The sequence below is a fragment of the Pseudophryne corroboree genome, chromosome 10 (genome assembly GCF_028390025.1).
Source record: "Pseudophryne corroboree isolate aPseCor3 chromosome 10, aPseCor3.hap2, whole genome shotgun sequence".
Taxonomy (NCBI): Eukaryota; Metazoa; Chordata; class Amphibia; order Anura; family Myobatrachidae; genus Pseudophryne; species Pseudophryne corroboree.
The window spans coordinates 313509924-313526837 of NC_086453.1; the positions used below are offsets into that span (position 1 = coordinate 313509924).

The 16914-nt window shown below is 46.4% G+C and overlaps 1 protein-coding gene across 6 annotated transcripts in view; it reads right to left on the reverse strand.

The window, feature by feature from the left end:
• BCL9L (BCL9 like) overlaps positions 1-16914 on the reverse strand; it is a 61890-nt gene that overhangs the window by 17101 nt on the left and 27875 nt on the right. For 4 of the 6 annotated variants that reach the window (XM_063943492.1, XM_063943491.1, XM_063943488.1 and 1 more), the window contains exons 2-3: positions 1399-1705; positions 113-235 (exon numbers count right to left, since the gene is read on the reverse strand). In XM_063943492.1, coding sequence (XP_063799562.1) covers positions 113-235; positions 1399-1657 — 382 coding nt within the window. In that variant the 5' untranslated portion in view covers positions 1658-1705. Of the gene's footprint in view, positions 1-112; positions 236-1398; positions 1706-8077; positions 8176-12168; positions 12286-16914 lie in introns of those variants that run through there. The other 2 variants (XM_063943489.1, XM_063943490.1) reach the window with 2 other exon arrangements.

Consider the following 16914-nt stretch of genomic DNA (forward strand, 5'->3'; position numbering starts at 1 on the left):
ATGACCCTGTTGACCTAATGCACGTCGACCAATAGTGGTCGACCTAATGGCTGTCGACCTAAGTGGTGTCAACCTAATGACCGTATACCAGAGGCAAAAAGGATGAACTTACTGTGGGGGACCACAAGGCTCTTCTCATCCTCCTCACTGTCCGGCCCTGAACACCATTCATCTCCGCTGTACGGCTGCTTCCGTTCCAAGACACAACGCCGCTTACTGCGTGGGGCTAGCTCTCCTGGATTAGTGCAGGAAACCGTACACAGCATTAATGACAAGTGCATCAGTATTATATACAGTAGGTCTTTAGAATTAGCATTACCTTGAAAAAGCAAAAAAAACAACAACTTAAGTAGAGGTGATGCCCTCTTGGCGCTTGTCTCATGCAATCCAGATGCTATGCCAATGGTCACGAGTTGAGGGATTGTTTGCAACTGTTCCTACGACGGAGACACTGCACCTGCCATAAGGCACGTTTCAGCGGTGTGACCGATGGTGGCGTATAAGGAGGCACCGATCTGTAGTACAGTGCCTCAGTCCTGGCACGTTGGGCCGCATGGATGTGCACAAGAGAAGGAGCTTGTAGGGGAGGGGCAGCGCAACGAAGCCCCTTGCGGGCTATCTGCGCTCGCTACGCAGTGGGCTCGGTGGCTCGCCACAGGTTCTATTCCCTGTTAGCCGGCATTCCGGCTGGCAGCATTGTCAGCTGTTGGATATCGGCGTTGATATCCTGACTGCCGGCATATCAACTGCATCCCCTCCGTGGCTAACACAAGGACTAGCTGTCGTCACCAGCCAAGGCTTCCCTGTATATTACTGTAAGATCAATTTTAAGGTAAAGCTCACTAAGAGATTTGAATGTCCCTGTCTCAGCTTTTCTGGTCATTCCATAGGTGACACATATCAAGTCTTGGGGGAAGGGAGAGAGAGAGAGAGAGAGAGAGAGAGAGAGAGAGAGAGAGAGAGAGAGAGAGAGAGAGAGAGAGAGAGAGAGAGAGAGAGAGAGAGAGAGAGAGAGAGAGAGAGAGAGAGAGAGATGCCCAGTCAGCTTCTGTCATTTATCTGGCACAGTCTTTGAATTACAGAAGAGGATTGTTATCTGGGCAACTTCTCTACTTGTATCTCTCTCCAAGGTTTGATACATCTCCCCTCATGAGCTCACAACCGTGTACTGCAGCAGCTCAGCCAAAAGCTCAGATTGCATACTGCACCCCAAATATGACACAAACACCCTCCTCTTCATAAAATACTGTTTCTTTGATTCCAGTAGAAGACGAGGCATTGTGACCTGAAATACCATAAAAGCTTAATACTCTACATGATTGTATAAAGTATGTTTGTCTATTCTCCATACTTAGCGTATACAATCCCCTCCGCAGAACTGATCCATCTGGCACTCACCTTTTGATTCGGGTTCCAGTGAAGGGGTTCCGGATTCTCTTTGCTCTCCAACCTCTCCAGCGGAGTCTCTTTGCCCTGTGCCATGGTTTGGTCCCTGGTTCGGTGTGCTCTTTAGACCCACACCACTTGGGGACATGTGATTAGCTTTGGGGCCAAGCAGCCCTGTCCCTTTAGGCCCCTGGCTCACATTTGGAGGCTGTGATTGTCCGCCATTGCTGGATGCCTTCCCATGATTGGCCAGTTTGCTTTCCGAGTGCATTTGATAGGTCGAGGCTTACACTGATGTCAACTGAGGACGTCAGAGAACCTGCACAAAAGGAATGAGAACTCAGTAACACTGTAATATATCCACAAGTGTTATGTTACGTTTAGAAGAAACGTAGGGGTTTACAGTTGAAGGATCAGAATTGGACATAGCACTGTTTTCCAAAAAACACTGTATATCCGTAAACAGACTATCAACACTTAAAAGAACACTGTTACTATCATCCCATCTTCATCCATTAAGAAAATACATTTTTCAGAAAATGATTGCATAACACCTTCATCCACATGCTCCTTCAATTATGAACTTCAAGTTGTTCTCAATCGTTTTCCACAAGGATACAGATTTAAAAACACGGACTCAAAAATAGACTCAATGACACGTTTCTCTCATATTTAAGAAAAATTTAAAAATGGACAATGAAACTGGGTCCTCGGCTTTTCTTTCTCTATATGTCCTCCTTAGGTGAATTAATTAGCTACTTTGATTCAAATATCATCTCTATGCTGATGATACTCAAATCTACCTTTCCTCCACTCTCCTCACTCGTATCTCCAACTGTCTCTCTGCTATCTCTTCTTGGATGTCCCAGCGCTTTCTTAAACTTAACATGTCTAAGACTGAGCTGATCATATTCCCACCCTCCCACTATTTCATTATCTATTGATGGTACTACTATGTCCTCTAGCTCCAAAGTGCGCTGTTTTGGAGTTATCCTCGACTCCTCCCTCTCCTTCAAACCACACAGTCCTGTCATTTCCATCTCAAAAATGTTTCCAGGATCAGATCCTTTCTAACCCAAGATGCTACTAAGACCCTCATCCACTCACTGGTCATCTCCAGCCTGAACTACTGTAATCTTCTCCTATCTGGCATCCATGACATACGCTTCTCTCCACTCTAATGCTGCAGCCGGGCTCATCTTCCTTACCAAACACAGTATGTCCACCTTCCGTCTCTTACTAGCTCTACACTGGCTCCCCTTCCTCTTCAGAATCCAATTAAAGCTTCTCACACTCACTTACAAAGCCCTCACCCACTCCTCTCCCATCTCCATCTCTGACCTTATCTCCCTTTACTCTCCCGCCCGTCCTCTTCGCTCCGGAAATGCACGCCGCCTCTCCTACCTACTGATTACTTCCTCCCACCAAGATTTTTCACGTGCTGCTCCCTTTCTCTGGAATTCTCTACCTCTCCCTATCAGACTCTCCACCTCCCCACAAAACAGATGTATACATCTGTACATGACCTCTATCTTCTGTCTACTGGTCGCTGGCAATAGCCAGAAATGGTCGACTTTAGCTAAGAGTACAAGACTTGGTAGAAGTGATTACTCGAGAACTTGTGAGAAAAATGGGTTACTAAGGGCCTAATTCAGAGTTGATCGCAGTAGCAAATTTGTTAGCAGATTGGCAAAACCATGTGCACTGCAGGGGGGGGGGGGCAGATGTAACATGTGCAGAGTGTGTTAGATTTGGGTGGTTTATATTGTTTCTGTGCAGGGTAAATACTGGCTGCTTTATTTTTACACTGCAATTTAGATTTCAGTTTAAACACACCGTACCCAAATCTAACTCTCTCTGCACATGTTACATCTGCCCCCCCCCCCCCCCCCCCCCCCCCCCCCCCCCCCCCCTCTGCAGTGCACATGGTTTTGCCCAACTGCTGCTATGATCCGGTCTGTATTAGGCCCTAAATCTCTAAATACCACCACTAGCCTGACTAGTATACCTACTGGTGTGACTGGTGACCATTACCTTCCCACACTACAGACTGAAGCTTTTCCATTAAAACATTAATAATAATAATAATAATAATAATAAAAAGCACATCTAGACATTTAATAATAATGGATTTTATAAATAGAAACTCTCCTGTTCCCACATCTTCCCCACAGGGGAGGGGCACGTACTGTATATAGGACCAGGACTGAATCTTTTTGTTCCTACCATGACCTTCTCTGTGAAGATCGTCAAGCTGAAGACAAAGGATTTCCTAACAATGTAATAAATACAGCAAAACAATGGCACACATTTATAATGAATTTAAAGCTATGTGTACCCCAAAACACAGCAACAGAGTAAAAAAAAAAAAAAAAGGATCATAGAGCATTAATCTGTTCCCCTAAAGCAGTGATTTTCAACCTTTTTTTACTCGCAGCACACCAAACAATATTTTAAAATTGCCAAAAAAAAAAAAAACTAAAAAAACTAAACACACACATTGGCCCATACAATAAAAAAGTGATTAAAAAAAAAATACACACATACATTGGCCTACACAGAAAATTGCTCCTCACATAAATCATGTTGCCCTACATAAATCCTATTGCTCCACACATAAATCAATCACATTTCTCCCCACATAAATCCTATTGCTCCCCGCATGAATTATTCACATTGTTCCCCCCCACAAATCTTTATTCTCCACACATAAATTCTATTGAAATCCTATTGTTCCCCACAGGAGAAATAAAATATCAAATATTATTAGATGTCCTCCTCCCTGTCTCTCAGTGGCGGGGGTTCATAGTGGAGTTCTGCGAATACTGAGCAGCAGGCGGTCGGGCAGATGTGGATGTGGGTGGGCAAGGAAAGCTGTATATGCAGGCGGGAACTGGAAGATGTGTATACAGGCGGGTGGGCTGGCTGGGTGGTGAGAAGCGGTGGCCGTGACCTATGATATCACACCGCCGCATCATCAAGGCATAGGTCACGGCCGGAGCATGACTGATCCTCTAAGAAGTGCCCGGGCCACCAGTTCACTCTGAAGGTGCAGGAAGCTGCTCTGGCTCCGCGGCACACCTTGCATCTGGTCGCGGCACACTGGTTGAAAAAGCCTGCCCTAAAGACTATTTTATGTTTTCATGCATGCAACTAAAGTTGCAAGAACCAGTTCTGTATATTACTTTTATTCAACTACAATTGTTTAAGAAACTACAGTATAAAGAATAAGAAAATATCAAATCATTTGCTTACAGTAATATCTGGAATAAGAGATTCATTTGGACCTACTGTGAGCAGTGAGTTGTGTTTCCAAACCTTGAAAAATAGATTGTATCGCCAACTCTAAAGGTGCATACACACTTTCTGAGAAAATGAGCAAAGTCGCTCATTTTCACCCTTCCTGAGCGACGCTGCTCACTTAAATCGGCAAGTGCGTATGCTGCCGACCAGCGCTGTGCCGCCCCGTGGGTCGTTAACAACCTTCGCTGTCAGCCGTGCAGGCAGCTCAATGTGGACTATCGTCCAAGAGCTGCCTGCATGGCCCGGCCGCTGCGTGATGTCACTGAGCGAAATGAATGTCATATTGCTCAGTGTGTATGCCCGGCCGCCCCAGGAGGGGAAACAGTAGATGACGTCGCTCATAGAGCACGACGCCTAGTGTGTACCCACCTTAACAAGATTTACTAACAACAACCAAGTGTTAATGACAAGGGGCCTAATTCAGACCTGATCGCTCGCTAGTGTTTTTTTGCAGTCCAGCGTTCGTATAGTTGCCGCCCACCAGGGAAGTGTATTTTAGGTGTGCAAGTGTGCGATCGCATGTGCAGCCGAGCGGTACAAAAAAACTTTGTGCAGTCTCTGAGTAGCCCAGGACTTACTCAGCCACTGCGATCACATCAGCCTGTCCGGGACCGGAATTGACATCAGGAACCCTCCCTGCAAACGCTCGGACACGCCTGCGTTTTTCCAACCACTCCCAGAAAACGGTCAGTTGACACCCACAACCTCCTTCTTCCTGTCAATCTCCTTGCGATCGGCTGTGCGAATGGATTCTTCGTAAAACCCATCGCACAGCAACGATCCACTTTGTACCCGTGCGACGCACCTGTGCATTGTGGTGCATACGCATGCGAAGTTTTGACCTGATCGCAGCGCTGCAAAAACCGCTAGCAAGCGATCAGCTCTGAATTACCCCCAATATTTATACGGTGTAAACAACAATGCTCAGCCCAAACCATTGCTGTGGTTCAAAATATATGTCGTTTAATAGTATCATTTACACTTGAGTATAGTATCCTGAGAGTGCGTTACAAATACTGACATGGATGTTACGTTAACATGTGAAATGTTGACACCCACAATGTCATTGACCTAATGTTGACATTGGGAATGTCGACAGTCTGTATGGATGACTACAAGATAACAATCCTCCTATATTAAGGCATAAAAACAAGAAAAGGTGTTTAATGAATAGGAATGATAAAAGTTGGAAACCCTTTGCCATCTACCCCAGTACACCTGAACCAAAAGGGTGGCAGGGGTTACACAACAGCTCTGTACCTTGCAGCACTTATCATCAGCGAAGACACATGACCTCCAAGAAGTAAAATAAAGTGTCCTGAGCTTACAGGACACTTCCTGACTCAGTGCTCCCGGGGTCAGGCACTGCTGCTGCTCCCGGGGTCAGGCACTGCTGCTGCTTCCGGGGTCAGGCACTGCTGCTGCTCCCGGGGTCAGGCACTGCTGCTGCTCCCGGGGTCAGGCACTGCTGCTGCTCCCCGGGTCAGGCACTGCTGCTGCTCCCGGGGTCAGGCACTGCTGCTGCTCCCGGGGTCAGGCACTGCTGCTGCTCCCGGGGTCAGGCCACTGCTGCTGCTCCCGGGGTCAGGCCACTGCTGCTGCTCCCGGGGTCAGGCACAGCTGCTGCTCCCGGGGTCAGGCACAGCTGCTGCTCCCGGGGTCAGGCACAGCTGCTGCTCCCGGGGTCAGGCACTGCTGCTGCTCCCGGGGTCAGGCACTGCTGCTGCTCCATGGGGTCAGGCACTGCTGCTGCTCCCGGGGTCAGGCACTGCTGCTGCTCCCGGGGTCAGGCACTGCTGCTGCTCCATGGGGTCAGGCACTGCTGCTGCTCCCGGGGTCAGGCACTGCTGCTGCTCCCGGGGTCAGGCACTGCTGCTGCTCCCGGGGTCAGGCACTGCTGCTGCTCCCGGGGTCAGGCACTGCTGCTGCTCCCGGGGTCAGGCACTGCTGCACTGCTGCTGCTCCCGGGGTCAGGCACTGCTGCTGCTTCCGGGGTCAGGCACTGCTGCTGCTCCCGGGGTCAGGCACTGCTGCTGCTCCCGGGGTCAGGCACTGCTGCTGCTCCCGGGGTCAGGCACTGCTGCTGCTGCTCCCGGGGTCAGGCACTGCTGCTGCTGCTCCCGGGGTCAGGCACTGCTGCTGCTCCCGGGGTCAGGCACTGCTGCTGCTCCCGGGGTCAGGCACTGCTGCTGCTGCTCCCGGGGTCAGGCACTGCTGCTGCTGCTCCCGGGGTCAGGCACTGCTGCTGCTGCTCCCGGGGTCAGGCACTGCTGCTGCTCCCGGGGTCAGGCACTGCTGCTGCTCCCGGGGTCAGGCACTGCTGCTGCTCCATGGGGTCAGGCACTGCTGCTGCTCCCGGGGTCAGGCACTGCTGCTGCTCCCGGGGTCAGGCACTGCTGCTGCTCCATGGGGTCAGGCACTGCTGCTGCTCCCGGGGTCAGGCACTGCTGCTGCTCCCGGGGTCAGGCACTGCTGCTGCTCCCGGGGTCAGGCACTGCTGCTGCTCCCGGGGTCAGGCACTGCTGCTGCTCCCGGGGTCAGGCACTGCTGCTGCTCCCGGGGTCAGGCACTGCTGCTGCAGCTATAGTGGGGTAGCAGGAAGGTGCAATGATTAGCTGGGAGGGAAGAGAGATAGTAAGCTCCGTCGTGGCTGGGACTGATGTAAGGCGCTGCAGAATGTGTGCGCTATATAAGTAATGAGCAATGCTATGATGGTCATTGTGGCGCAGTTGGCGGCTTCTCTCCTGTGAAGCGGCTGCTTCTCTATGTTTACAATGGACTGCCCGCCTGCACCCGCGCCACACTTACAGGTGCAGACAAAGTAAATCAGGCCCCTGTCTAAAATGGGCAGATCACAATACAAGAACCGAAGTACCTTGAGGATTATGTTCAATACACCCACTTCTCAATTAGATGCAGCCGCTGTTGGCAATACACCCGCATCTGCCTAGCCACCCACTTGTTCCCTCCCAGGTGCGCCACTTGAAGACACACTCCAGCGTAGATGTCGGTATTGAGCGGGGCTAGCATGCCCATACAATCATATAATGTGACGGCAGATAAGAACCACTTGGCCCATCTGGTCTACCCCCTTTAATATGTATAACTACCGTAAGCAACTTGGTACATTCCGTCATATCGCCATCAGTCTGAGCCCTGCCACTGTATCCCACGCTCACACTACCGTGTAGAAGACCTCTTCTGACAACGCTCTTTTTCTTATATTTGTGTTTTCCCTTCTCTTTCCTTCCTGCGGGCAGTATTATCAGCCACTTTCCCCCTATTGTCTGCTCCTATCATTTCTCCACCATCATCCTATAATATATAATATATATATATATGTAGCCAGCTGTAAACCAGTGGGTCAGACTTTGAGACATAAACTAACCTCCGATACTGGATTAATTCTAAAAGGTGATCATACACTTGTGCGATTTGGGCACTTTTCATCCGATTCCGACGCATCAGTCCAAGAAATCGGATGAAAAGTGGCAAATCGCATGTGAATCCGATCCGATGCTTGGTCCCGTGCTCATCAGATCGGAGCCTGTAGATCGCAAGGGCTGCGCTATGGATTTCTCGGATCCGGCAGTCTTGGCTGGGATCGCATACGATACATCGTATTGCAAAAGGACTGCACACAATGGGGGTATTTCCAAGTTGATCGCAGCAGGAAATTTTTTTAGCAGTTGGGCAAAACCATGTGCACTGCAGGGGGGGGGGACGACAGATATAACATGTGCAGAGAGAGTTAGATTTGGGTGGGTTATTTTGTTTCTGTGCAGGGTAAATACTGGCTGCTTTATTTTTACACTGCAATTTAGATTGCAGATTGAACTCACCACACCCAAATCTAACTCTCTCTACACATGTTAAATCTGCCTCCCCTGCAGTGCACATGGTTTTGCCCAACTGCTAACAAAGGGGATAATTCTGAGTTGATCGCAGCAGCAATTATGTTAGCAGTTGGGTAAAACCATGTGCTCTGCAGGGGGAACAGATATAACGTGCAGAGAGAGTTAGATTTGCGTGGGGTGTGTTCAAACTGAAATCTAAATTGCAGTGTAAAAATAAAGCAGCCAGTATTTACCCTGCACAGAAACAATATGACCCACCCAAATCTACCTCTCTCTGCACATGTTATATCTGCCCCCCCTGCAGTGCACATGATTTTGCCCAATTGCTATCAAACTTGCTGCTGCGATCAACTCAGAATTAGGCCCAAAGTTCCTGCTGCGATCAACTCAGAATTACCCCCAATGTGTCGTATGTGAACCTGCCGCTCGGGAAGCTGCTGGGCAGTTCAAGGGAGACATATGCGACTTCTCCAAGGAGAGAAGTTCTCAAACGTTGAAGCTTTCATTTTTATAAATATAGTCACTGGTCTGAAAGTATACATTCCCTGCAGCAGTGTTGTTAACATAGGACAATATTGTTCAATGGGGGTAATTCCAAGTTGATCGCAGCAGGATTTTTGATAGCAACTGGGCAAAACCATGTGCACTGCAGGGGAGGCAGATATAACATGTGCAGAAAGAGTTAGATTTGGGTGGGTTATATTGTTTCTGTGCAGGGTAAATACTGGCTGCTTTATTTTTACACTGCAATTTAGATTGCAGATTGAACACACCCCACCCAAATCTAACTCTCTCTGCACATGTTATATCTGCCTCCCCTGCAGTGCACATGGTTTTGCCCAGTTGCTATCAAAAATCCTGCTGCGATCAACTTGGAATTACCCCCAATGTGTGAGAATACAACTATTAACCTAACGGATACAGATGGAGATGTGATATGTTATTTGCGAGTGACTACTGATTATCGCACATCCTGTATTACATTGTAATAAAAGTGTTAACGATCCTTAATAAGGCTGATATAGTAGTGGGCTCAGGTAAACAGAGATAATCAGTTTAGAGCAATACAACAAATGCCAGAGAGACAGAATCTCTGTGTGTGATCGTTAAACTCGTCATTTGCCCTAGGGGGATTTTGACAGCTATCACATTACTATATTAATCAGTATCTGCTCCATAATTACTAGAACAACATACTAAAGGGAGATCATTTTCTGATTGCCGACACGGATCTCTCCTTAATAAACACATAAAAAAAAAAAAGAGAACAGTAATAACACAAACATATAATAACAAAATCCTCCATAATACAATATAGGAAATGAAACATCTACACAACCAGTGATTCATGATAGACCCACACATGCACAGTGGACAGTTATGTTGGCTGCATCTATATGAATTTAATGTGAGAGACTTAAATGAAAAGAAATCTAGATATTAGGTGAAGTTATCAGTTAAACAATGATTTAAGAGAACCTCAATATGGTAAGAAATCCCCATTTGTAAAGGGGGGTACTGACGGGAGAGATGTGTGCTGAGCGATCTTACCACAGACCGCTCAGCACACATCTCTCCCCCCGCTCAGCACGGCTAGCTACCCGGGTAGAATTCCCGGATCACTTGATCCGGGAATTTGCAGGGGGACCCTTTTCCATTAGGGAAAAACACGGGTAAATGCGCGCCCCCGTGCATTTACCCGTGTTTTAAGGAGCTAGTGGAAAAGGGGTAAACTTTTTGTTTTAATTTTTTTTTTTTTCGTTTTTGTGTTCAATAATTAGGGTCTAGGCAATACCCCTTTTTCCAGGAGGCTGCAGCCCAGTTTTAGGTATACGTTTGTCAGTGGTAATTTGATCAGGCGCCAAGTATATTGTGGGTTTTTTTTTGTATAGTCAGATTGCTTAGATTTTAAACACAGATCTCTCCGTGTGTACACCCCTTTACAATGTGAGATTTCCAGTTTAAACTAGAGGATACATTGTAACTGTTTACCGTAGAACTCTTACAACAGAGGAACTACTAGCTATCAGTAGTATACAAACCACTGAAGATTTCCTCTGATGTATAAATTGATAACGGTTCTGTTTTAATATTACAGAATATCTCTTCTTTTTCTTTTCCTTGCACGGATGTAGGAGCTATAGCTGTAGCACATCTACATCAGAATAATAGAAGTTAGTAATACTCACATACTAACCTCTGGATAGGGCTACCTTTCAACCATCTGAATTCTATCCACTCAGTGCGGGTTCATTTTCTCTTTTTGTTTAAAGAACAAGATCCATCTGCAAAGAGTAACACACATACGCACAACTCCGCATAGGGTGGATCTCCATGGCATTCCCTCACTAAACATGTGAAAGCCCCATTACCACCCTGTTGTGCCCCTTTACCCGCACAGGGAGATGCACCAGTATCACCCCTGGTAACATATGCTCAGCTCAGGAGCATGCACAGTGCGGAAACACGCAAGATGAATTCAACTCTGCCTTGGCTCCAAAATGTTTAGTTCTGTCCCACTGTCAGCAGAGGTAACTACCCTTTACATAAGGGTACGGGGTCGTTGGGTCAACTCAACTTAGGTCGACAGTCATTAGGTCGACCATGGAAGGTCGACATGCATTAGGTCGCCAGGGACAATAGGTCAACATGGTCATTAGGTCGACATGGTTTTTTGAGTGACGTTTTCTTCGTAAAGTGATGGGGAACCCCAATTAGTGCACCGTGTCCCCTCGCATGGCTCGATTCGTTCGCCATGCTTCGGGCAAGGTGCCTCGCTCCGCTACCGCTACGCTCGGCACAGGTTACCGTTCCCAATTGTAGTCCACGTGGATCGTCAACTATGAAAAAGTCCAAAAAATGAGGGGATTTTTTTAAAAAAACTTATGTCGACCTTTTGACATGTCGACCTATTGGCCATGTCGATCTTCAGTGGTCGACCTAATGACTGTCGACCTAAGCTGTGTCGACCTAACGACTGTATCCATTACATAATTCCTTTCCACTATCCAAGTCTATATTTTGATATTTGAATAACTGGATTAACCAAAGAATTTCTCTAATATATTTCTCTAACATGGGTCTGTGTTTTTCAGCAAAGCTTTTATATAAAACAGGCAGTTTTATTTATTTCTGTTGCCCTTTAGGTATGATACAGAGCTGCTCTATCTAATGCAGTCACATTCTCTGTGGTCTTATACTGCTTTCCACCAAAATCCCGGGTCTGACCCGGGATTTGGTACATGGTTCCAATCTGTGTCAGACCTGAGACTTATCCCGTTCCCGGGATATTCCCGGGTTGTGACATAATCTCCAAGTGTTGGAAATTCAAAATCTGCCGTGATTGCTGGAACTGAGCAGACCAGCGAACTGTAGCAGGGGTGTTTATGGGTGTGTGTGTGTGGGGGGGGGGGGGGGAATTGTCCATCCAGGAGGGTGTCTGATGTCACAGTTTATACGGTGGAGATGGGCGTGGAGAGATTACAGACTCCCCGAAGCAGGGATGAGGTAAAAACCTAAACGATCCAGATCATATGGGGAGGTTGTTATCTCTCTCTCCCCGGTGACAGCTGTCACAGTCACGGTTCTGATTTGAGCCAATCACCACGCTGTAAACGAGTACCTTTCCGTGTAGAACCTTGCTCGGTACCCGGGAAAGATTCCAGAGTGACTGGACCCAGGTTGACCAGTTTCCACTGACAAAAATCCAGAGCTGGTCCCGTGTTCATGTGCAAAGACCCTGGATTTTCATGACAAAGGAAAAGGGGTATTACAATATACACTCAGAGTGGAGTTTTTACATCAACAAGTACCTCCACAGACACAGCTAACAAATGGCAACAGACTGCTTTCCTCCTTAAAGCAGGAATGCCACATAGGTTTTTTTTGTCTTTAATTAGCACAGTAATAAAATTTTTCTTAAAATAATATTTTTCAAATAATAAAATATTTTCTTAAACGTCTAGAAATCATTGTCTCCTTTTCAAAATTTCTCTGGAGGAAAAACAAGTATGATTGCCAGACAAACTCAAAAGGAAGTCTAACAAACCGAAAGACGGAAGAGCAAGAAGAAACTGATGGGCAGGAGGAATAGAAAAATTGAAAAAGGGAAAGAGGGGGTGGGGAGGGGGGGGGGGGGGTGCCAGAGGATGCAGCAATGGATAGAGGAGGGAGGAGAGAGATGAGGAAGAGAGATGGAATAAAAGTGGAGAGGGAGGAGGAGAAAGAGTATAAAGGTGGGTACACACTAGGCAATATGCTCTATGAGCGACGTCGCCTAGTGTGTTCCCTTCCCTGCCGGGACGGTCGGCGGCAGTGCTTACACACTGAGCGATATGATGACCATACCACTAAATGACGTCATGTCGCGGCCGGGCATGCCGTTTTTGGACGATAGTCCAAATTGAGCTGCATGCACGGCCGACAGAGAGGGTCATTAACAACCCGTGGGGCCGTGCATCACCGACGGCATACACACTGGCCAATATAGTAAACGACGACGTTCAGGAAGGGCAAAATGAGCCACCTTAAGGCGAGCAAGAATTGCAGAAGAGAGAGAGGAGGAAGAGAGAAAATAAACAAACCGGTACCGTAAGGCACTTTAGCTAGTAACAAAAATTTTTATCCAACACCCCCTTCTGTCCTCTAGTAAAACAGTGGTGATCGGTCAGTTGACATTTGGAAAAAGAAAAAGAAAACCATTTTCCCCCAGCACACCAGAAAGTGTCAGCAATAAGAACTGAACACTACATGTTAATAGATTCAGAGATCCTAGATGCAAATATTTGCAAAAGATCTCATTAAGTCAAGGTGTCTCTGTTCTGTCGGTCCCTAATGCTACAAGATAATAGCACCCACTCTGGGTCACATAATAGTTTATTGTTATGCTACATGATAATAGCACATACAGGAAAATATCTCGATTGTGAGCCACTGGAGTCACACTTAGATCCCCCATATGGCAATACAAGGACCAATGCCCCCAAATGAGCAGCTACCATATAATACTGCAGTTGCTATTTGGGGCCAGGGGCTGTTACAGACTAAGGGGGTACTGAATTAGCTCCATTAATTTCGGATCTATTGAACTCACCCCCCTGTGTATTCAATTGTGGGATGTTTTTGCCCATTTTTAAGGCATTTTCGCTAATGCCCTTTCACTTTTTTTTTTTTAATTTAGTGAAAAGGCACTGGCAAAAAAGGCCCGCTTTTTTGCTGGCACTGGCGATCAAAAAAAAAAAAAAAGTATTTGCTGATCCACATGTTTTTCACTCCTGCTATTAGATAGGGCAAATTCCTGCGGTAATTTTGCATCTTTTTACCTCATAAACGCTAATTGCATACCCCCCTATGGGTGGAATTCAATTACCGGCAAAAACATGTTTTTACAGCAAAAAGGCGTAAAATTACAGCAAATCGCAGTAAATTTGCCAGAAATACTTTTACTATAACCAATAATAAACTTTTATCACTCATTATTAATCTAAAATGGTGCTCCAACCAATTACCAGCTGGAGCACCATTTAACATTAGTAACAAGTAATAACAATAATATCACTCATTACTAAGCATTGAGTTCTTTTTTCAGCAAGACATTAAACAACTTAACAATAGCATTATATTTACTTATATGTGTACTTTCCAATCCCCAAACTATCAGCACAGACATTCTCCTTCCATTGACCAACATAAGTATTATACCCCCTTACGAAGCCACTGAGCCATGGGAAAAATTATGTGCAGGGGGCTCACAGTCGTCTATAAGTCTGTAATTCCATGGGAGCTAGATTTACAAGGTATAGTTACTATGAGGGTTAACGGCCTGCAATGCTTTGTTCCAGACTCAGGCAATGCTTTTTGATGTGCCTATCTTAATGTAGAGGTTACCCTATGCCAACGCCTGAATAAAAAAATAAAATAGGGCATAGATACAAAGAAACCAGAATGGAATATCAATGCACTGCAGATACTGTAGCGTGAGGGAGATATTTCAAAGCAACAGCTGTAAGAACTTACCAGGTTTACGCGTGCTCCCTGGTAGTTGTAGTTCAGCAAGATTTGCAGCTTTTCCTATCCATTCTAATGCCTATGTTCCAATGCTGCATCTGGCTGTTTATACCTGCACTTTTATTTTACCCTAATTCTCTTGCATAGCCCTAGAAACCCCCCCACAATAAAATATAGGACACCTTGAGAAGTGTTTACCAGGTAGTATTCTGATAACAGCTCTATGGGAAGAATTCAATTATTATTTTTGTGTCTGCCACTAGATGGCGCCCAATGGCAGCAATTCAATTGTTCTGCCGTTGGGCCGCCCATCAGCCACGTAAGAAATTTTTTTCTCGCAGCCTCCTGAAGAGTAAAAAAAAAAAAAAGTGCGCAAACTCTGCACTTTGGGCGTCCAAACGCCAGATCAGGACTTTAGACGGGTGTAGCTGTTTTGTGCGGCTAAACCCTGTGGGTTTGGGTGTAACATGCGCAATATGCATGGGCGCCCAAACACAACTGAATACTGATTGCCTAAATAGTCCCGTTTAGATGGGAGCATTAGACGCACAAAACAATTGCTTTCCCCCCCTGTATATCATCAGGGGCCTAATTCAGACCGGATCGCAGCAGCAAATTTGTTAGCAGTTGGACAAAACCATGTGCACTGCAGGTGGAGGCAGATATAACATGTGCAGAGAGAGTTAGATTTGGGTGGGGTGTATTCAAACTGAAATCTAAACTGCAGTGTAAAAATAAAGCAGGCAGTATTTACCTTGCACAGAAACAAAATAACCCACCCAAATCTAACTCTCTCTGCACATGTTACATCTCCCCCCCCCTGCAGTGCACATGGTTTTGCCCATTAGCTAACAAATTTGCTGCTGCGATCAGATCTTAATTACCCCTTATGTCAATATTGTGACTCTAAGGGGTCTATTTACTAAGCTTTGGATGGAGATAAAGTGGACGGAGATAAAGTACCAGCCAATCAGCTTCTAACTGCCATGTCACAGGTTGGGTTTGAAAAATGACAGCTAGGAGCCGATTGGCTGGTACTTTATCTCCATCCAAGGCTTAGTAAATAGACCCCTAACTGTACTACAAACAGAGGGCCTAACTCTTGTTTGCATGCGGTCGCAGATGTTCACACATTGTCATGATTATCGGCAAACTGCGCATGTGCCATGATCGCACTGCGCATGCACAAAGTTACCTTTGCGATTGCGCTCGCAGTGAGGACTTAATCGCAGAGTGATTGACTGGAAAGGACGGGCATGTACGAAGGGGAACATGGTGCCAGCGTCACTACTGCCGCGACCAATCTGCGTAGCCATAGAACTACCCTTAAGGCCGACGTTCCTCGTTCTTGCGTACAGGCTTCGAATGTGTACGCAGTTGCGATGGCTCCGGTGAGCGTCTCTTCTCATTTCAGGGCAGTTCTGTAGCCTAGACAATCGCACGTGCTAAATCCTGGGTGTATAAACATGGATTAGGCCAGAGTAAGGAGTAATGGAAGTACGGTCTGCTGAAGAGACTATTTGACAAGCACAGATCTATGCGTCATTGGGAGTTACAGGAACCAAATAGCCCCATACATAAAGAAGCATAATGAATAGTAGTAGTATAAGTTGCCAGGAAGCATAGCGAGATACTGAAATCCATCGTCTTTCCTAACGAGAAGGCGGAACAGCAGACAAGGAGCTATTCTGCATTTGGATGTCCCATGCCACTCCTCCTCCTCCCTCATTAGCTGCTCAGTATTTCCTTTCATTTCCCCCTTCAGCCCAGCAGACCAGCTGAAAGGGAAGACGACGAGGAGGTATCATTGTAACCTGACAGTCATTAGAAAGCTATGTGCAGAAGGTGAAAGGTGGCAGAACACATAAGAGTTAAGGACAGCTACTGGGAGTGCTATGTGGCCGGCTTCCCTCCTCCATGATCCTGTAGCCAAGGAATGATGACAAACACATTTAATAGTCAAATAACAAGGATACAAAACAGAAAGTCCTACACACAAAATGTTCCTGCTGTACACAAGCTGCCAGATACACATTGCTTCCCACATGGATCTGACACACAGGAGCGCGCCAGCTGCAGAGCGCTCTGCAGCGCACACAATAAAGGACTAAACAGAATTATACACCCACTGGTGTAAATATTTTGAAATGCCAGTTTCTGCGACTGGCGGAGGAACAGGATACAAAAGCAACACACTGACAAGTTCCTTTCTGATACATAATCTCACTTTCCATAAAAAAACCATAAATAAGGCGCCAATATACTGGTACAGAACAGACTACAGCAGTTGCAACACTGCACAGTTTGATACAAGGATGATATAATATAGGGGTAGGTAACTTGTGGCAAGCCAGCTGCTGTG